Below are 23083 nucleotides of genomic sequence, written 5' to 3' on the forward strand. Positions count from 1 at the left end.
GGGAACAGTGGCTAAGTAGAAACAAACAAGTACTACGTATTCCAAGCCATTGTGTATACTTGCAAATGGGTACTAAAAGGATAAATTCAGCACTCTGCACAGTCAAAGCCCTAAAACTGGGGGATGTCAAAAACTGACCTGTCAACATTATGAAAGACATTTGACCAATTATTACAGCAACTAATATATAAATGTTTTTTGTTCTTAATCACATTAGAAATGTTTGTGTGCATGTGCTTGCCTTTAAAAAAATGTAATTCCTACTTTTAATTTGCTAGAAGGGAGAAAAAAAACAGCATGACACATGACAAGGGGGAATGTCCTTAATCTGGTGATGATGAAATTAAGTTTGTTTCACTTGTGGGAATATATACACAAAACAACAAAAAAGAGAAAAGAATGCTTGGATTCAAGTCAGAATAGAAAGTTCCCACACTAATTTCTTCTGAAATAGAAAGAAAGAAGTTCCTAAATCCTGCAAAAAACCAAACATATCACCATACAGAACAGCATACCCAACCTAAACTTTTGGAAATCAAGACTTTACTCTGAATGCATTAGATCCAGAATTACTCAGGAGGTCATGAGACAATGGACCAAACTGCAATGACTTACAACCTTTACAATACCATATCTTACAATGGTAATTCACAGAGGTTATAACTAAGAATAGAATTTGGCCTGCTGACATGACATTATTGCCTGCAAAATCTGTTTGCTATTTATGACCAGAATAGTTTTTTGATTTATTTATTAAAGGACTTAATGGTAGTTTTTAGCTCCTAGCCATTGCTAGCAGCTGCACCTTTGCATTCTAAGAAAATGTGCTGCCTTCTATACCCCCTGGAAAGTGATACAGCATATAGCTTCTGAATATGCAAAGGTGGCTGCTGAATAGAAGAGAGAAGGAAGTTACTCTGCCTAGATCAGCTGGGCAGAACCTAGACCTAAAGTGGTAGCTACTGGCATCTTCATTTGTTGGCTTTGATAATTACATTTGTTAAAACAAAAACTTCTTGAAATATTTATACCATACAAAGCACATAACTGATCCTTAGCAACACCCAAGTACCATAGACTAGTTTACTTACCCCAAAAATGGATGACTATTGCAGCAAGGAGCAAAGCAATGATATATGGCAAGTTGGCTTGTTGTAGTTTAAGTAGGTGGCAACACTCGCACCTCTGAACGTTTTAGCCAGATCCAGACATGCAGGCACATGTGGTTTGTGGCATTGCAAACCTTTTTACGGCACTCTAAACCATACACCCAGCATGTTAAACTATCCTAGGCACTGCTAATTTGCAGCACCAAGGCGAAATTTGCTAGTGGGATTTCCTAGTAGGGAGCAAAAAAAACCCCTGAATAAAAAAAGAGACTGAAAGCACACCAAAGTGACGTGTGCTGAGACAAACTCAGAGGCGGGGGAGCAAGCAGCCCAGGGCTGCCTGCTACTCCACCTCCACGCGCTGTGGAGCCCCCTACTGAGACACCCTGTGCCCCAGCCAGCCTTTCTAGCTGGCAGGGGTGCAGTGTGCCTCAAGACGGGGGAGCAGGCACCTCTGGGCTCGCTGTTCCCCTGTCTCTGCATGCCTCAGTGTGGGGGCTTCACTATGGAGCCCCCGCACTGAAGCACATGGAGCCCCTGTCTCAAACCACTCTGTGCCCCAGCTAGCCCCCACTTCAGCACACGGAAAAGCGAGGCAATGTCCCCTAGTGCAAAGCCTACAGGCAGGGGCATACACTGCAGCACAAAGCAGGGGCCCAAATTTGTGCCGCTACTAACTGTGCTGCTGCAAACACATGCCCCTGATTGTGTGGATGCATCTTTTGTTGTGGATGGCACCATTTCTTTATTCTCTATCTTACTGCACTACTTAACATGTGACAGTACATTCCAGAGAACTGGTTTTGCTTGTCAGCAGCTTAAGGTGCAGTTTCCCAGAAAGCCCTGCATCTATCTCCTTGAAACATGGTAGGCTTTTTGGTCTCAGCAAAAGCTACCACCCCTGCAGTTTTCACCCCACTGTAGCTTAATACAGACACATGACATGAGTTTTGCTTTCAGGACTTTGAGGTGCAGTTTACCAGAAAGCCCTGCACCTATCATCTTGAAACTTGGCAGGCTTCATGGCCTCAGTAGTGGCTACCAACTCTGAAATATTCATCTGCATCAGGTAAAAAACAACATAGTTATATATATTTAATTGATTCCCCATTATACCCTATGGCCGAATCTCCGAATTCAACCGAATCAGTTCAGAAAAGTGATTCGAATCTCCAAATCAAATCGGCCAAATCCAAATTGGCTGAATCTGAATTGAATAGTTGACTATTCACACAGGCCTAGTGTTCATCCCTGTTTGTTCAATTGGTTTTACTATGACTTTACTGCTGGGGGGACACACACAATATACTTATGCTCTGAGATCAGGGCACAAAATTGTTTTTAGATGCCTGGCTGGTATGTCTTTTCTTGCTGGCATTCTCATATTCGTATTCATCACCAGGTTTACAGAGATTTTATTTTAGTCTCCTGAGGACTGGAATCATTGCAAACAGAAGTTGAATACGGACTATCTAATGAAACTAAGGTTATGGATAGGCATTCATATCTAGCGCTGCACATTTCTGGAAACTTGGAAGCACTAGAAATCTTAGTAAGGGAGGAATGTAGAGGCATCCCAGCCTGCAGCCATGCATTTCCCCCTGTTCCCCCACATTCCCAAATGGGATGACTGGTAAAGGTTGGGGAGCAGCTGGTGCTGCTCCACTCAGCAGGGACCTCTGCTCCCTGCACATTCCCCAGACCTGTCTGACATTTTCCTACTGTTTTCACCACTGCCTTCTCCCTAACAGGGGTCACCCTGGCCTGGGGAAGTTGGGTGGGGGGTATTTCCCTAAGAGTTGGGGAGGAGCATAAATGTACAGGTATTCATTCTTGAGCAAGAAACGTAGATACAGGCAATATTTTCCTTGTTGAGGAAGGAAGATCTTTCTCCTGGATCTATCCTGTTTCCTTCAAAAGAAACTACACAAATGTCTCTACACTACCAGTTTCTACTGTAGTTTCTTATTGGAAAATGCAATAGGATCCTACTTAACAGAACTATTGAGCTTTTTAATTTTACGTATTATTCAAACCAGGCTTGGGTAGTGATTTATACGGCGCATAAAATAATGCTGCCTACTGTTTAACCAATACAAAATGTACTGCATTCAATATTTAAAGTAGCTTTCTTAAAGTTACTAAAACAACCACAAAATGTTCACTGCTGTAGCAATTTGAAACAAGCTAGGGATGTTAGTCAAAAAATAAATAAAACACCAAGAAAAGTATACAACGTTATAGCTTCCTTTTCACCATTACAATTCTAGTCAGCCTACTTCTAATTATAAACTTAGTTTCTTCAGAGAGGGGCCTGGGATTGAAATACATAATTACACGGGAATGGAATTAGCTGCATTTACCTGCATGCCTAGAATATCACTGTCAGAATCAGTGGAGGATTTGTAGGAAATATGCAATTGTGGTTTTTATATGTAATTTATGCAAGGAAAATATTCAGCCTAAAGATCAGAGATTGTTCTTTTGGAGGCAATCCAGTGAATGTGTCTGAGTGTGTTTCCTTAAAAAGAAAAAACAAAAAAAAGACTATTATACCACCTAATTCAAAGCCATTTTATAAAAAAGAAAATGCATCTTTCATTGGCAGACATTATGCAAGGAAGAAAAATGTTCTTTAGACCCAGTCTTGGCTGTTTAACAATTAAAAGCACATTCAGGCCTGGCAATCAGTTGTGATTTTTCAACCAAAGGCAATGACTTTGACAAAATCAGATGCGGTGTAAGCAATCACATCGACATTGACTTTGACACACAAAGTTTACACCTGAATTAAAACATGCATAGTAGATTTTTAATATCAATATAGTTCTCCTTTTTAAAATTCTAAGAGGATTTAGATCCTTAATTAAGAAAGAGTCATGTTTGAAGTAATCAAACATGATTTTCTGGTATAAAGTAACTGTGACTTGCTTTTTTTTCTTCCACTAGTAATAATTTTAACTGTCCAGTATGACTTATATTATTATCATTATTCCCCTGTCTAATTCCTTGTTGGGTTATAAAGTGCTCTTGTAGGCGAGTTGTTCTAGGGATCAGTCAAACAGTAAATGAGGGAATTTTACAATGCCCAAAAGAGACAGGCAAAAGAGCAATTATAAGGAAAGTACCATTGCTTCTAACAACTTGCAGGTGCTTTTCAATCTATATACAGCAAGCTTTTTAAAGGCTGCATTTTGGAGACTACAGCCCCCAACAGCAATAGAAAAATATGTTTGGTATCCCTGCTGCTTGGCTCATGGGATAATTTGTGCTACATTTCTCAGTGCTGAGTGGGACACAAAAGAATGGATATGATCTAGTGTTTTTATAAATCATACATACACATTATATGGAAATATCAGCCACTATGACTTACTGTACTAATAATAGTTCTATTTATTGCATTTTTTTCTTTCCTTTCCTTTTTTCTGGAATTTTCTGACAGTTTTCATATTTATTTTTACCCTATAACAGAGCTTTGTCACAAATTATCAGATAGAATTACCTGGTTTTTGAGAATTTTTCTCATAGACCATAGCAGATGATTCAAAAAGACCATCACCTTGTGTATCAATTTAGTAGTAATTCATCCTTACTAAGGGTGAAATTACCATATTTTCTTGCATATAATATGAATCTTTTTCCCAAAAAAAGAGCTGCTAGAAATTGGAGCACACCTATGAGAGAAATACAGCAAGAGCAAATTCTGCCACTTACTGGGTGAAACCGAAAGTAAAACCTGCAGTAATCCACAAGAGCAGAACAATGAGCAGGCAATGAGCTGCTGCTACTCAGTTACTTATCACAAGGAAGAATCATTTTTACCCTCATCCTGCCTTTCAAAAATAAGATATGTACTATATTATTGTACATGAAAAAAATATAGTAATCCCTGTGCAGAATGCTAGCACAATGTTTTACACTGTTTAAGACCCATTTAAGCTGCTATTTTGAGGTTTTGAATAGGATTCTGTAAGGCTTATAATACTAGTTCTCCACAAATAGCTGGTATTAACCAAAAGTTGAATTTTGTTTACAACAGGACATTCAGATGGCGTTAATTAATTAATTAATTATTTAATTCCTGATGCACTAGAAATGTCAACAACCATAGCATTTTCTAAGAGTATGTATATTTATATACAAGTGTGCTCTCCCCAGAAATAAGAAAAGCCTGTTCAAAAATGGAATTCAAACAAATTCTTCATACTTCTTGATGTCAAAGAAATAATTTTGAACACAATGAATTGAAGTCACTGAAACCAACAACCACTACAAGCATCTTCATATATATTAGCACCCAGCTATACACATTTTTAAAGACATTTCAGGTAACTAAGAGTTCAGGTTGCAGAAGGCATACTATTAGTCAGGGATAAAATATGGAAATAGGGCTCCTTGCAGGCTGAATCTGGACCAGGGGCTATTCACGGGCTGGATTCAGAAAGATCAATGAGGATGAGTACAATGGCAATAGCAGCTGTAGCCAATGCGTGCCCCCCACTGCCAGCACATGTCACCAATGGGGCTCCATGCCCCAGGTTTAAGCGGCAGACACCAAATGGTTAGCCCTTCTCACAACACAACTCTGTAGACCAGATAACAGCTTACACATGGTACATTTGATACCCATAGCTTACTCTTTTGGATTGACTGATGCTGACTCTGCAGACTTCCATGAAGCTTAACAACATCTTTTGCTAAAATTCCAGCTGGGTAGGTATTCTGGGGTTACTGTTTTACTCTACAGGAAAATGTGATAGATGTAAACAAACAAACACATAGCGATAGGATATGCACAAAATTTCTGAAGACACCATTAGTCCTCCCTTAATGATACAATAATTATACATATGTTAAAAAAAACATACTAAATTGTGCATACATTTCCCTACATCAGTTTTCTTCTCATTCTGGGGGATTCCTAGGCTGGGACCTTACAGGCTTGTCCAGGATTTTTCTAGATCAAGTATCTGTATTATCAACCTACCCTGCCTTGTGTGAATTTGATAGGTCACTACACTGGGCCTTCCAATCTGAAAGCCTATTTATCACTTCTCATCTCTTGCCACCACTTCTCACTTTCTGTCTATTGTCCCAACCTTTTATGTGAGGACTTGTGATATTTTATATATATTCCCTTACTGGTACCTTTTGTTTTTTATTCTGTCTTTCGAAACTGGAGCACCCTGAAGAAAGGTAAGTGAAAACTGGTTCTTCTGTGCAGAAGCTCTTTTTTATCCCAGCTGTTTCCATCTTAATAGCTGCTCATTAAGAGTTAATGACAGACCATTACCCCGATATGACAGGGACAAGAGGCCTTGTCATTGCCAAAGAGACATTCTCAATACAGCAATTTTCATAGTAACCTTGGAATAACTTCATAATATCACCCAGAATTCATAAGCCAGACAAAGGTTCCCCAATTCCCAACAAGGGTTTTCTTTTCTCTGAAGGGTTAGAAATAGAAAACATTCTTCAGTTAGAGCATTTAAATGCTGTCAGTATTTATGAAAGCATTTGAATTCACCGTATTTAGAATAAGTACTGTTGCAATTATCTGCATACCAGGTGCATTGCTGTTTTGAGAACCGGGTGTTTGAACCACAGTATTAAAAGCATTGAAAAAGTATCTGTGCTAAGTTACCTGATTACCCCTTAACATATTAAAGGTGCATACTGTCCAGTATATACTTATCCCAGAAGAACAAGTACATTAGTCCTAGCCAACAATTGTATTTTGTTTTCTCACTTCAGACAATTTCATTCTTTTGAATAAGATTTCTCCAGTTTTGCATCCAAAGGCACAGCTGAACCAATCAGCAACCAGGAAAATGGAGGCTGCTGAATAATCACTGCATTATTCTATAGATCAAACAATCTAAGCATACAGAAAAAAATTATTCACAGCATCTGACCTTTATTAAGTGCAAAATTAAATATATGGTCATTCATGGATTACAGGTGTATCTATTACAGCATTGCTTCATCTTACCCCCAGCACTGGGCATCCTGGAAGAATCTTGATGGCTACCAGATTTGTTGCGATTCTGATTTTTCTTTTTATTGTTGGCTGCTCGGACAGATCGAAACAGCACTTCACTCGCCTTGAAGAATGCAACCATGAATGGCTGCTTTGATTGAGGCCCATGTCTTCCTATCAGACCAGCTGATTTAACATTGATACTGCGACCTATGAAGCAACGCAAACATTCTATTATACCATAAATTAAATACATGAGGTGAATGAAGGCACTAATGAAGTCAATGGGAGTTTTCCCTGGCATTAATGAAGTCAATGGGAGTGTTGCCACTGCCTTTCTAATATTATAACTCCATAATCCTGGAGTTACAATATTAGAAATCCTAACCTAGTTTTGTTCCTGTAACTTAAAAGGCAGATAATTCCAGAATCATTTACAAAGGTTTCAACAACTTTACAAGCTGTCTACCACAGCATGAAAACTTTATCTTCAAATGCTACACACTTATACAAATTACTGATAGCACAGGCTAGTGTTATGTATGTATTTATAGCAAAGAAATTAAATCAATCTCATTAAGCTCTGTACACTATGGAAAATATAACACAATGTAGTCATCTTATTCTGTATCACAAGAATGTTAAATCTGAAACCCTATATCCCCAAAAGCAAATCAAGAGCAATGAGAAGTGTAGGCAATAAATAAATTTATGCTTTAAATAATAAATAATGTAAAACATTACTGAAAGCTCATGTGAAGTTGCTTCTACAGGTATGGGGGCACTCAGTCTTTCAAACAAAATATATAATAGAGTTTGAAATATGTACATTATTGACTCTGGTTCTGTTCCTAAGGGATGTACATATTTCTTTAAAGTATTTGTTCAGTCAGGACTGCATATAATCTCACTATATTATAGCATCTGACCCTCCTAGAAGAAAAGAATGTAAAACAAGTCACTGAAACTGCATCAGTGACATTTTAACAAATAAACCCTTACTCTTAACAGAATTTATTTTGGCAGCATAAACACTTCTGTGTGTACATGTATTATGCAGAGCCCTTCAACCGTCAGAAAATGAGACAGTGTCATGTGAAGCTGTGCAGCTGTGCAAGAGTGAAGGGACACAGAGGTCCTCTAAATGGGAAGGTATTGGTGAAGAAATGGTGTAGGTTGTGATCTGGGCAGCATAAGGGTGCTTACTTATTGTTCTAATACACACTGGGAAAATGTGTGAACAAGGACAACAATGGAGCATCTGCCTCCTCAAATGCAGAATGCCACTAAATTTGATCTTAGGCGAAAAGAACTTACAAATAATCATAGGAGTAAACCCTTAAACAAATAAGCATATAGGTTTTCTTTTTAAATGCAAACTTACAGTGGCTGCATGCCAGAGTCTATATTTCTTAGAAAAACTCTATCACTGGCGTAAATGAAAGAGGCAGTTTGATTTGTGGTTAAAGCAGTTTCCATTCTACTTCCACTGTAACAAATGTATTAATTCAGCTCAGACTTCCTCCTTCTGGCAGCCCTTTTGCAGTAAAAAGAGAAATTAGAAGTTCCAGCCAAATACCATACCTTGAACTGACCCACTTCAATACATAAACACTTTTACAACATGTTTATTCAGGTGTAGCACTTTAAATTGGTTTAAGATGTTTCCAGTGACAGAGAGCCTAGCAAAGGCAAAAAGAAGAGCTGAGAAAGTTAGCAGTTATGGAGCAGAGTAATTGGCAACATATTCTGAACAATTTTCATAATTACTTTTTTGACTGCAAGGGCAAAATATATTTGTTGAAGCTTCTGATTTCATTTTTAAATGGCTTGTTAATCTTGTGTATATCTAATTCTTTTCATATATTTATTTAAATTACTATTAAATAATACAGTAACATTAATTTTTCAATGTTTAAATCCTGTGTAGAAAGTCAGATACAAAACAATGTAGAGACTATTCTCTTCTGTATTCATTGTACCATGCTACTTACTGAAGTCACAAGTTTCCCTTAGCTTTCTAGAGGGGTAAGTGGCTTAAATATATAGATAATGAACATTCTTTAAGTCATTGGAATATATATGTTCCCTATCTATCTATCTATCTATCTATCTATCTATCTATCTATCTATCTATCTATCTAGGATATAGATCTAGGTAGATAGATCTATATATTTATATTTATTCTAGATAGACAGATAGATAGATATAGAGAATATAATGACTTTCAGATTTTTCATTTTATTTGTAAAAGATTAATACCTTACTGGCAGATCTTTTAAGAATATTGCTAGATTTATGTACTGAGGGCTATAAAGATGTGCATAGGTTCTCTGAATTTTAAATCTAGGTTTTCTGAATTTACAAAGGTGGATATTGTGTGAGCTGCAAAATACCCTTCAAACCAATGTGAACTCCCTTTAAAATAACTTTTAATATTATTAAGTTTCCTTTTGGTTTCCTTTAGACTTCAGCAATGAGATGACTATTAAGATTCCACAAGTTAAGGTTTACTTAGTTATTCAAAGTATAGCGATATACCATAAAAAATTAAACCCATAAACCACACTCTCTTCAGATACAGAAGCAGTTTCTGTAGCTTTATACTTTCTGTTTACTTGATCTTTTAACCAGCCAAACTATATTTTTTTAGAAAAAAAAATCTGCTCTCATGTAGGATAAGGACCCAATTCTGTCTCAACTGAAGTGAGCAGTAAATCTCCCATTGACTTACTCTCTGGCAGTTACAGATTTTACACATAAGCTGCTATAAGTGATCAGAAACTGATCTAAACCCATAACAGAACAGAAGTTTGGGGCACATAGACTGGTTTAAAAATGGCAGAACCTGATCTAAGATAGGCCTGGACTGATATGGTATCAGACTTAATCAGTTTAGGTTCGACCAGTCTATCAAACTTCTGTACCAGATTCCCTCCCGACTCCACTTAGGTCATTGTCCGCCAGAATCTCAGGCTGTGTTGGAGAATAGCCCAATGGAAAATGGCTCACACTCTACTGCTCCAACCCAGCATCTAGCTGGCCCCTCCCCAAGGCTCCCAAAGAGCCAGGACTGCACAGCCACTCTGCCTAGCCACAGCTCCAGGTTCTTGGCTCCCAGCTACCTACTCCTGGCTCCAGCCAGGGTTCAGCTGAGCAGGAAGGGGAGTGGGGGAAAACACAGAGGCTTCTTCCATGGTCCTGTCCCAGTGCTGCTCTCACAGAAGCAGGACCACACAGAATCGCTGCCCAGCCCTAGATTCCAGCTCCCAGCTCTGCCTGTTCTGGCTGCCTGCTTACTGGCCAGAGCTGGAAGCTGTGTCTGGGCAGAGAGGCTGTGGTCTGACACAGCCAAAGCCTCAATTCCCCTCCTCCTCCCTTGCTAATCCATGGGCCCCAATTCTCCTGTCTCCAGAGCACTTCCCCTTCCCCGCCCCATGCCACCACTGGCCAGGCTGCCAGGTGCGGAAGCCTAGAGCTGGTCATAGGAGAGGGTCCAAAGTGACAGCAGGGGTTTGGAGGCATGTGCCTGACAGATAGTCCAGGCATGGTCCCTGCTAGGTTGCACTCAGCTGCCCTCAGTAATCTCCAGCACACTGGGAAGCATATGGAAGTGCCTCAGCTACTGCAGGTATCTGTGTGCCCCCCACATCGAAAAGTGAACAGGCATTTGTTCTGTTCACTCCAGATCCAGTCTATGCAGCTTAGAGAAACCCATGAAGGTTTGATTGATTCTGCCTCAGGCTCTTTGAATGTCTGTACTTAACCTCTGTGTCTGTAAGGGACAGGACTAGAAACAATAGTCTCAAACTGTAGCAATTTAGGTTGGAAATAAGGAAGAACTTTCTCATCATGAGGGTGGATAAGCACTGGAAAAAGCTACCTAAATATGTTGTGGAGTCATCATCCCTGGAGATTTTCAAGTAATGAGTAGACAAATACTTGACTGGGATCATTTAGTTAAAGATAATTCTACCCTGAGTTTGGACTAAATTACCTGGTTAGGTCCCTTCCAGCCCCACTTTCTAGGATACTCTAGGATCCACAGAAAGCATCCATTAGCCTTTAGGAACCTATTATGAATGCTGGTTTACAACATCTCTAAAGCTTTATTATAATTTTCAGAAAATGATAATATCTACATGTTCATAAAACGTATATAGAAAATGCCAGATTTTCATTTTTACATGTTCTTTTTTTTTACTACAGAAAAATAATACAGCTATTATTTTGTTGCAAAGAACTCAAAAATTGTATGGCAGGCCAGCATATTTTTAACACTATGAATTACTATTGGAAATCTCTGAGTTTATCTTGTGAATCATTTGTACACCTAAAAGTTTTATCATTGCCTTGAAATGATTTCAAAGCACTACAGGGTGCTGCTGTACCTTGGTTGACTGCTTTAGGCTGTAAGTTATAGGTCATTCTGTGTTGATATTAAGTATGCAAAGGACTAGAAAAATCGGAGTAGGCATTTACAGAGATTCCACAAGACTGTACAAGAAGAAGGATCCCCTTTAGACCAAGGACAAGTAGTGTGTCCTTCCCATAATCTATGAACTCTTCAAAACCTGTGGATCCTCTATGGCTCTTAATTGCCTTCAGCTCACAGTCTCTGCAAAACCCTTTTTAACACAAAGTCTTAAAGGGTTGGTGACTATTGTGCTACTCCTTGCAGCCAAAGTGTATGTTTTTCATCTATTTTTAACACAACTTCCTTTTGACTTCAGTGAGAGGACTGCAATTTCAGATTCTTTTAATACACAATTTCCTATGTTGTGGTATAAAAACTACTGCATCACTCAGCCTGACTTGGTTATCTTCATTAGCTCTTTCAGGTTCATAAGCCAGCACAGTTTGCAGAACGGCAGAGTATATTTGTCCAGGAACTATTAAGCTGAGTTGTATCGTTCTTCAGAGGTGTGCATCAGAGCAGAATGTGGTCATATATGGTTCCATTTCTATCATGCCTTTTAATCCTGAAGGGTTTTAAAGCATATTTCTTCTGTATTAGAAGTACACACAAAATCAATAAAATGCCATAATCAGTGAAGTTAGAAGACAGTGGACAGACAGACATGCTGGGCATATCTACAGAAGATGCTACTGCATGATGGTTATTACGTGTTTATTTAGTACTTGAATAATCAAGTCCTAAATAAATGCATATGCATAGTAACTGGAGTTACTGCATAGTAGTTCCAGCAAATGTCTTTTTAGTGACACTACTGCACAGTAGCCTAATAAGACAGTGCAGTACCATATTAGCACTGTTGGTGCTGTGATGCACTACTGAGCACTATTCGGCCACTCCACAGCTCGCATCTCATGTAGACATGCCCAGCAAGCAGACAATCAGCTAACATCCAGCTCACAGAACTAGGGCACCGGGAAAAAATCTACTCTTAAATTTGAAAAAAAGTAAGGAGTTACACTTAATGTTAAAGATCCAGAGAATCCCTAGTCTACTCACTCCTAACATGTCAATCAGTTATGATAATTCATTATCTTTTTCTTACTTTGAAAGGTAAATTTGGAGGCAAAGGTTTACTTAAAGCATTATGTTCAAAATCTGTTGAACTCCTTACTCTTTATTCATACAATTTGGAGCATTTGGCAGGGTTTATTTGTTTGGCTTGGCATTTAAACTTATTTTTAGCTTTTATTCCATTTGATAGGAAAGAGTTCTCAGCAGTCTGCATAAAGGGTAGTGTTTAAGCGTAGCCTTCACTGATTGAATTGAATGATTACTAGTTTTCATTTTTCATCTAGTCCCACTAGAATTAGGCGTAACTCCTTTTAAAATGCTTAAGAAACTCAGAAATGCAGGAGAGGTGCTGTATCTGCACTACTATAACTCCTTTCTTTATCCACAGAACTGGTATAATGCATAAGAACATAAAAAGGGACCGCCTCAAATATTGAATCTAAACTCCTGAAAGTCACACAGCTACATCATACAATGCCTTTCATAAACTTATCAACCTCCATCTTAAAAGCAGTTAGTCGTAGTTCTTTTTTATTTATTTATTTTGCCCCCAGGTACTCCAACTAGAAATGTGGCAGCACTTCAAGCTTCTCCACCATAATGTTCCTCACAACCCTGACCTGGAGAAATGGCCTAATTTTTCATGCTTTTCAAGCTTTTCTGCTAAGCTTGCCAGTGTAGATGCCAACTTAGGTGGAAAATTTTGTGATTTTTCTCTTTCAGTGTTATACCTAAGACCTTTCAGTCATGTTATGTAAGACATCAAACAGGCAGTTAAACAAGAATTTTCAGCCTCTATCCATCCTGGCTAGATTTATACTGGCAACCTATGACCATTATTTTGTCCTGAGTCACCCAACTGCAGCAAACCATCTGTCTTGTTTTAAGAAACAAGCATTTATTTACTTTTAAAAGTACTCAACAAGCCACAAAACACATTATACAGCTTAACAAGAGCATTGAGGTCAGGGTTGCAAAATATATTTTGTGATATATTTACCTTAAATTGGGAAGAAAAACACCAGTGAGGGTATAAAGTACCATATTTTCTTGCATACAGCATAGGGTTACCATACGTCTGGGTTTTCCTGGACATGTCCTCTTTTTTGGCCCCCTGTCCTTGTGTCTGGGTGGGTTTTTTAAATAGGAGCAAATGTGTGGATTTTTGCTCTTCCTCTGCTTTCCTGGGCACTAGCAGCTTGGGACTGCTTGGGGCTGGGAGCAGCAGGCAAGATGATTGGCTGTTGGAGGTCATGTGCTCTGCATGGCTGGAATGGTAGGGGCTGTGGGTAAGAAGTGAGGGGCACCAGCAGGTTGGCGGGGACAGGGGGCTGTGGGTTGGGAGTGAAGAGCACCAGCAGGACTGGGGAGGGCAGGGGCTTATGAGTGAGGGACAGAGGCAGGGCACAGGCATATCATTGCCCTCCCCACAATCATATAGCCCTCCGGCTTCTCCATCCCCTTCTCCCAGCTTCTTCCCTACCACAGGTGTCCTCTTTTTTTATACTGGAATTATGGTAACCCTACAACATACATATTCCCCTCTCCCACCTTAACTGGATGTGTGTATTAATAAGGGAAGCTGATTTTCTGAGCAGTATAGAAGCACCCTAATTTGATTGTTTCCTGCTCCACCATGCAGCAGCTGCATTATTACTATTCAGGCACCTAAGGGAATCAACTGACTTAATGGCTCATTGTTCTTCACTCTAGAGATGTTAATCATTATCTCTCTTTTTTAATGGTCTTGACATTCCACTAATCAAGGTAACCTTTAAATTTTGCTGTCTGCTAGGCCTCTGTCCTCTGTTTGCCCTGAAGACTCTTCAGCTCTTCAAAATCATAGATCCACCCAGGGAGATCAGTCTTTAGCAGCAGCTAGAGTATTCATCATAGTTAAGCAAGTGATCCAACTGAAGATTAGATTTGTCCCTGATTTTCATAGCTCTGGAAGAATCTGCCCTTCATTCTGCCTTTCAACAATAAGCTGTGCATTCTATTCTGTGGTACATCATGTGTGAGAAAGCAAGGTAGTTTTTGATTTCCAAAGAAAATATTTTTTATGACACATCTACACTTTATTTCCTACAGGAGTAATATATAGAAGGAGGAACTGGAATTTTTGTGAAAGACAAATGCAGGTAGAAGGCCAGGATTGTCAGCATATTGAAGCAAAAAATCTATTGAACCAAAACACCCAAAAGATGTTTTGCAGAATCAGACCTGTACAGTCTATGCTTAGAAGGCACCTTATGGCTGAGTAATTACATCAACTTTAATGGAATTTCATAAAATCAGTCTGTACGTTTTAGATCAAAATTTGTGATGAAGATCCAATGAAGACTGAACCAAAAAAAGCTGAAAAGCATAACTATCCTTTTCTCCAGCTTATGAAGCACAAAAAATATTTTAGCACAATAAATTTCCTGTATTGCCTGGGCTTTTACACATACTGCTCCAAATAATTTGAATATTTTCACATTGCGGCAAACATGCAACTTTACACATATGAAGTGTATGTTGCAGTTAGCTTAAGTGTTTGATTTAACCCCTGCTGGCAAGGAACTGTAATCACTCCTAAACCAGTGGGTGATCTTGAACTATCTCCATTCTGCACTGTCTACCTCAACAGTATCATTCCGAGAGGAAGCCTTTGCCATAATTTTTAAAATAAGTAAAATAAGATCAGTAAAATTAACCTAGTTCCTTGTGGTTTATCTATGCATGTTGAAATTGGCATTGGGCTCTTTTAGGAAAGCACCTTGTATGACTGATGCACAATGATGCCATGATCCACTGGATTCTACTATATTATCTTGTATTATTTAAAAGAAACATATTTTGCAATTGTATAAGTATATAATTACATTGTGTTTAACATTTTCTTTATGTTCAATGCATTTAAAATGTGAATGCTATGTGAGAGCCTTACAGCTTTTTGGCATAGTTACTAGAAAGATGATAAAATAGGGAGATTCTTTGATTAAGAGTGTTAAAAAAAGGAACTACATCTTCTAAAATAAGGTAAAGTCCTGGCTTTGTACTTGGAATCTGGCACCTAATTGTGGAATCATGCATGCCTGATTCTCAATTCATGGGATTACTTCATTGCAAACACATTATGAATTCATTCTAATATCCCCTCGTATAAAGGCCAAAACCCAAAAGTGTCCATGAAGCAGAATCCAGACTCAGACACCACACTCCATATATACTGCATAGGAAGGGCTGGGCACTTCACAATGGAATTCACAATAGATAGCATGCTGAGCAAGCTAACAATGGAAATACTGAAGAGAGAATGCATCTGAAATCTCACCACTTTCCAACATGCAATTCTTGGTTTGTTAAGAATCTGAAGTTAATTTCCACCTCACCCCTGCTTTGTCTCAAGGAACTCAAATATACATGTTTCATTCACAGTAGATTCCCCTAATCACCCAGGAATGGAGTAGACTGGATTGATGGGACTTTCCATACCTGCTATGGATATTATGCTACTGTGCAGGCAAGATTCATTGAGGTAGAAACAGAAAGAAAAATAAGCATAATGTTCTAGTCCAGTGATTACAGAGCTCATTTTGGTGGGTGGCATTCTATAGTCTGTTCTCTGACTTGTTTAGGCATCTCACCATGCACAGCCAATGGATAATAGGCATAAACAGTCCTTGGAGCAGGAATCATAGTGTTCCCCTCTCATACTAAGGAAGGAAGTGGATCCAGGACACACACTTTTTGGGAAAATTCTCTAATCACTAAGTTAATATATCTTTTAGCCTATAATGTATATATTGCATAAAAGTTGTGTATATCAGCACCACAACCACTTCCTCTCTTGTTGATTTGGAATACAGTGGCCATGGCTACCGTATTTTCGGGATTCACTTAATATTGTCAATGTATATGTTAGGAATGCTCAGACTATGTTTACTGGAGTGGCTCCTTAAAACTTACTTAGATAGAGGCATCTAAATTGAGGATCCCAAATAGGCTTAGGCATGAGATAGATACAGAAATGTTCAGTCTAGCTAACAGGGTCACAATTCTGGACATGTGCAAAAGAACTCTGGGCCATGAAAGAGCTTTATCAAAAGAAATGTTATCACCTATAGATTCCTAGGAATAGGATCTGAGGAGTATTCTTGCACTTACGCTCCTAAGTTCCACTTCAAGAACCTATGTTCTTTAATGAATCTGAGGGCATGAACATACTGCTAACATGGTGTTTTCTGAAAGGGCTGCACATGAACCACATGCAGCAATGGTATTGCTCTGGGGGCATTCCCATACAATCACTCTAGAGATGTATGTCTCTTGCATACTTGAGAGTAGCTTCAGGGACTGGCCCTTGAGTGGCTTCTGCATTGTGTTTCTGGGTTTGGTGCATGGGAGCAAGAGTTAATGGGTGGGGCATGCTCAGGAGTACTCCTCCTAACAGTATAGACCACGGGTAGGCAATCCCCAGAACCAGTGCCAGAGAAAGGCATGTGAAGGCATTTCGCTTGGCACACACGCCTCAGGCAAGACAGCTGGGAAAGAGCCAGAGGTGCGGTGCTGCAACAAAGATTGGGCCTCTTGTGGCTTACTCACTATCCACTCTTGGTACACCAACATCTTACAAGTCAAGGTTGTGGATGTTTTTGGCACTCTGCCCAAAAATGTTGCCAACCCCAGGTATAGACATGGTTCTAAGTGACTGAAGAAATGGACGAAGTGTTTTTTATTAAGCATGCGTTTGGTGCCATTCAGGCAACACAACATATGTTCCTTGCTTTAAAGAGCTCGTAATCTAATTTATATAAACAGAGAAGCATATACTGAAGGGGCGGTATCCAAATGTATTTATTCAGACCAAGATATATGTGTATATATTACTATATATTATTCAGTGAACAATTCGCAACACAAGCTCTCCACCCTTGACAGGCTTTAAAAAAACTTTTTTTAAAGAAAGGATTTAGAAAAAAAAGGTTGCTGACCGTCACACGAGATTGAGGGAGTTCAAACTGTAAGGACATCCTCTATGTAAAATAGTGGACCTCATTCAGAGCTTCAAGCATCACCGCTCTAATCTTTATAGAGGGAGGTGTCTTTACAAGCATTCTCGCAACCTCTCCTCTGAAAACCTGTGCCACCTCCATTGTTTCCAGGAAGTCCCTGGTGTTCTGTAGGAGAAGTCCTTGGCCTACTGACATATCTATTCTTTGTTTCAGGAAATTCCACTCAGATTTGGCCGAGATATAAAGTCTGGAAAAAAACATTTCTACCATTCTGATCCCATCAATATCACTAAATATTCCAAAGCGAGGTCCGTGCTGTTGTGAGAACAACTGCACTGCCACCATCATACATTACACTGAAAATTCCCAGGACTTACTGGAACAAAGGTAAGGAGGCAGAGGGGCATCCAGGCACCATGTCGTAAGTCCCAACTCACCATGTGGTCTCAGTGACTACAGAGGGGTAGAGAAGCTCTGAGGCAAGAAGAAAAGGAATGTGTATGAGGGTGGAAAACAGAGTCATGCTGTATAGATGGGAGAAGCAGCTGGCATCAGAAGTCAATCCCCTTCCTGGGAACAATATTCAGTGATAGAAGCTTCTCTAAATCTGGATGTGGGTGAAAGAAAACCAGGATGAAGTGGACTTTCCTAGACCCATCACTCAAGTCAAGCAACCCATCCCCCACTGGGGAAAAAAAAACCTACATGAATGAGGCAGAGTTAGGGAGCAGCTACTCCACACAGCCCACCTACTTCAAACACTGAGAGTATCCCAAGCGGGGACCTGCACAATAATAAATGCTGACAGAAGCAGCTTTAAATCTTACTGACTTCTGAAAACTGCTATCTGCTTCTTTGAGAGAATGCACAGTGAGGGGGTCCTAGACTGTAGCTGAGAAAAGCATATGTTTGAACAAGACAGACAAGGTTCTTTGGGTAAATCTGATATCTTATTAGACCAACTCAAATAGCTGGAAAAATTTTTCTTAGCAGGCTTTCAGGATTAAATATCCTTCGTCAGGCTGAGGAAGCATCTGCAGTTGGTGTATGCTCTTCCTGCATCTTCCTGGATGTCTAAGGACTTAGGCCAACATGGCTACCACCCTGTAAGTTCTAACACTGTAAGTTCTTACAATGTGTTTAAGTAAACTACTTCCTGTCAGTAAAGTGGCAGGACACTCACAGTGCCCTCATCTCCTTTTTCCTCTAGCAACTTAAAGGATATCTGATGTCTTGGACATTATTTATTTGGGTAGCTATGAATCATGGTTGTAACAAAAGTTCTTTAGAACAGGTAAGAAACACCAGCCTAGGATGGCTTTAGACAATGAAGTTTCTGCCTTGGGCAGTGGTTGGACTAATTCACCCACTCCTGGTGCTAACCTTGTACAGAGCCAGGAGAATTCTCACCTCTATGTGCACCCCCTCTCCCCACCCCCCTCGCAATGCCTGCTTACCAGATCCAGCCCCTGCAGCACCCACTCCAGCTGGTCCAAGGCTGTGCTGCACACAGCACCTACTCTGCCGGTCTTGGACACCAGTTCCAGGCAGTCCAGGGTAGGTGGTATGTGCAGCTCCAAGCCCAGACCAGCTGAAGACAGCACTGCATGCAGTGCTGTACCACACTGGCCAGAGTAGGCACTGGATCCCATGTGATTTGATGAGTTTGACACCCTTAGACTATATGACTTCCTGAAGTCCCTTTCAGCCCTGCTTTTCCATAATTCTATAAATTTGTGCTTGGATCTATGGCTCTGGAATCTAATTTTCCTTGAGAGTTACAGAATTAGATCTTTCTCTTTCTCATTTAGGAATTAATGGATCAAGTTTTCTTCAGTTTGAATAACATGAGCAAAATGAATAATAATACTTTTCTTCTGTGATTTCTATACTCTTGCAATTAAAATGATGGGCAAACTGTTGCTGACTTCCACTTGTTTAGCATTAAAACAAAGGTTCTGATTCATTGAAATATTTTTATAGCTAGCTATAAAAATATAGATCTATCTAGCTAGCTAGCTAGATAGATAAGCAATTTGAATACATTTGTGTCTATATACAGTATAACCTCATGAATCCAGCATGCTCAGGACTGAGGACCTGCCAGAAATATGAAAATTCCAGATTTTTTAAAATGGAGCAGCGGCCAGTCATGGAGTGGCTGGTGGGGACAAGTGGGTAGCGGCAACCAGTCCCAGAGCAGCAGCCGCACACAGAGTGGAGGTGTGGGGTGGTGGATGGTGGCGGCAGCCCCTGCATGCTAGCTTCCCTCTCTGCTGCTCTGTTACTGACTGCTGCTACTCCACAATGGTGTGTAGTTTTAAAAAGTACCTGATTTTCGATAATTCCAGATTTTTTATATCTGTATTTATGCGGTTATACTGTATCCCCAAACGAATACACACAACTTTGTGGTCACTTTCTTATATATGTAGGGAAAGCAACACAAATTTATTCAAATTGCTTCTATATCCGCATATATAATCTGTTGCAATTCACTTACTACTCCCCTCCTGCGTAAATAAGGATGTGATCCCCTCTTAATTTTAATTGAAGCTTTTGGTGTCAAAAGCGTAGAATCGCTCCAAAATGGACTCAACAGACTGTTGAATAGATAGACATTAAAAGAGATAATTTAAAAAATATGATCCTCAATTTATCACTGGCTCAGCAAAACAGTAAATTATATGCTGACAACTTCCATATGCTACGCAACTTGGTACTCACATTATTGGTACTCCTATTATTCTCCTATGCAACTTGGTACTCCTATTATTCAATATAAAATATACCATTAACAGAAAAAGTCTACATTTCATATGAATGTGATTTTATGATACCAAATACCATCCTATAGAAAAAGCACATTCCAATGACATGTGGCCTTTTGTACTTTCTCAGCATTTTTAAGGGAAAAAATATGAGCTACAATAACCAGACATTTCCCCCACTTGTTATTCACACGTTTTAAATAGGGAAGTTTCTTATTGTTAATTTAAACATGACTGCTCATACATCATTTGGTGATGACTCAAGAAAATATGCCCGTGCACTAATTCTCTGAAAAGTCAACCAAAGATGACAGTCAGAAAATGATTGCTATCACCAGCCATTTATAATATAGTAACATCCAGAAGGCACAGTCATGATTTAGGACGCATTATCCAAGTGCCATAAAATGCATACAAAAATATAGTACTATCTTTAACTTTACCATAAAGGATCCCAATTCTGCATGACTAACTGAAGTGGCACAGCACAGCTCTCCCCTATAACTTGAAAATCTCCAGTTGCAAAAATGCCTATAGATGGGCTGTCCTCCAGAAAAGGTAAAGAAGGGTAAGGAGAGGAACTCCCTCCCAAAACAACCAGCTTCATTTAACTAAAGCAAACCAAAATTCAAATAAATTAGGCCATCAGTCAAGGTAAAGCTGCCTGTGTCACTGGAAGTTAAAAAGAATATTATATTTTTTCTGGTCTTGGGTAAGACGTGGCAATGTAAGTTCAACTGTTATTTTACAATTTCCTAAATGTACTAGTCAAAAGGTTTCTTTCCTGTTGTATACTGAACAAAGGCATTTTTTAGTCTAGTACCAATACATTATTTTCACTGTCTTTCTGAATGAGCTTCCTACAGTATCAAGGATATTTAACAAATATGCGAACCTTCTGAAAAGAAGCAGGAATAGAGTTTCTACTGAACAACAAATACTTTGCTTTATATCCATTATTACACACAAGCAACTATATTAAATGAATGTTAAAACTCCAAAGTCAAACATATAAAGATAGAAAATGCCAGTATTAAGGTTGCACATACAACCTTCATTTACCCTCCTTATCTGTGTTCATTTTGATACCTTCTTGAAATATATGATTGCAAAATACTTTTTTTCCACAGCAGCCTGGAGCTGCACTTGTAGAAAAAGTCCTGATCAACCTTGCAGCCCAGGGCTGAAGTATGTGCAGTGAAAATCTATGTTTCAGATTTACCTAACTAATGAGTCTCTATCAAGAACGTACAAATCAAAATTTTTCAAAGGCTTATTTTTCAGATAAATGTGGGTAGAATTTTACAGGAACAGCCAAAAGCACATTCCTGTCTTGTCACTCTTTCCAGTTTCACCCTCTTGCTCTGTGGAGGCGCTAGGGTATCTCAACAAAAATGGTTGAAATCATTTTTAAAGTAGGCAGAATAAAGCATTTTGTCTCATTTTTTTTTCCCCAGAGACAGCTGAATACATTTTGATAAAGCTTTTTTTTTTTTTTTAAATGGGACAAGAATACACACTCCACATGTACCCTAAATTAAATTATTAGAATAGTTAAGATGATAAGTGGCCTGTAAAATAGGCTACATCAAGCACATCAGGAAAACAAATGGAAGCAGGAGGCCCCTGCTTAACACCTCGGGACACCTGGTAACAGACATGCAGGAAAAAAATGTACTCATGAATGCCCACTTTGCTTTGGTATTTCACTGGAGTAAGGGGAAAAACAAGCGAGATAAGGATCACAGGGGGTATAGTGGGAATGATGGACCTCCCACGGTGGATGCTGACCTGGTGCAAAACCAACTAGAAAAGCTAGACATTTACAAATCAGCGGGACCAAACACACTCCATCCGAGAGTGCTGAAGGAACTGACCGAGGTCATTGTGGAACCCCCGACAAAATTCTTTCAGAAATCATGGCACGCAGGGGAGAAGGGGAGATCTGTGAGGACTGGAAGAGAGCTAACATTGTGCCCATCTTCAAGAAGGGGAAGAGGGAGGATCCAAGCAACTATAGGTCAATCAGCCTAACCTTCATCCCAGGGAAAATCCTGGAAAAGCTCATTAAAGAATCTATGTGCGATACACTCGTTGATGGTACAATTCTGAACAACAGCCAGCATTGCTTCATCACGGGTAGGACTTGTTTTACCAATTTCATCCTCAGAAGTCTATGGGCCAACAAGAGGTAAAGCGCTGCTGGACCTGGTACTGACAACAGGGGATGACCTAATCGGTGAACTAACAATCGATGGGAAGCTGGGTGACAGCGACCATGAGCAGGGGAAATTATGCTTAGGGGAAACCAACATGGGTTCATTAGAGGCAGGTCCTGTCAGACCAAACTGGTGGCCTTCTATGACCATGTCACAAAATCCTTAGATGCAGGGGTAGCAGTGGACATAGTCTTTCTGGACTTTAGGAAGGCCTTCGACACTGTCTCTCACCCCAATCTCATTAAAAAAAACTAGGGGACTGTGGAGCCAACACTTACATAGTCAAATGGGTTGCTAACTGCCTGGAGGGCCGCACCCAGAGAGTGGTGGTGGATAGATCTTATTCGACCTGCAGGGATGTGGGCAGTGGGGTCCCCCAGGGCTCGGTCCTCGGGCCTGCACTGCTCAACATCTTCATCAGCGACTTGGGCGAGGGGGTAAAAAGCACCCTGTTCAAATTCACAGACGGCATTAAGATGTGGGGGGAAGTGGGCATGCTAGAAGGGAGG

At 39.6% G+C, this 23083-nt stretch overlaps 1 protein-coding gene across 4 annotated transcripts in view; it reads right to left on the minus strand.

The window, feature by feature from the left end:
* The window catches only part of BMP5 (bone morphogenetic protein 5), a 109999-nt gene that overhangs the window by 42634 nt on the left and 44282 nt on the right, over positions 1 to 23083 (minus strand). For 3 of the 4 annotated variants that reach the window (XR_009463323.1, XR_009463324.1, XM_006272661.4), the window contains exon 4: positions 7105 to 7302. The exons of the other annotated variant lie outside the window; for it this stretch is intronic. Coding sequence is in view for 1 of the 3 variants with exons in the window: in XM_006272661.4 (XP_006272723.3) it covers positions 7105 to 7302 (198 nt within the window). In the remaining 2 variants the exon portion in view is untranslated. The remainder of the gene's footprint in view (positions 1 to 7104; positions 7303 to 23083) is intronic. 4 annotated transcript variants of the gene reach the window in all.

The sequence above is a fragment of the Alligator mississippiensis genome, chromosome 1, assembly GCF_030867095.1.
Source record: "Alligator mississippiensis isolate rAllMis1 chromosome 1, rAllMis1, whole genome shotgun sequence".
NCBI lineage: Eukaryota > Metazoa > Chordata > Crocodylia > Alligatoridae > Alligator > Alligator mississippiensis.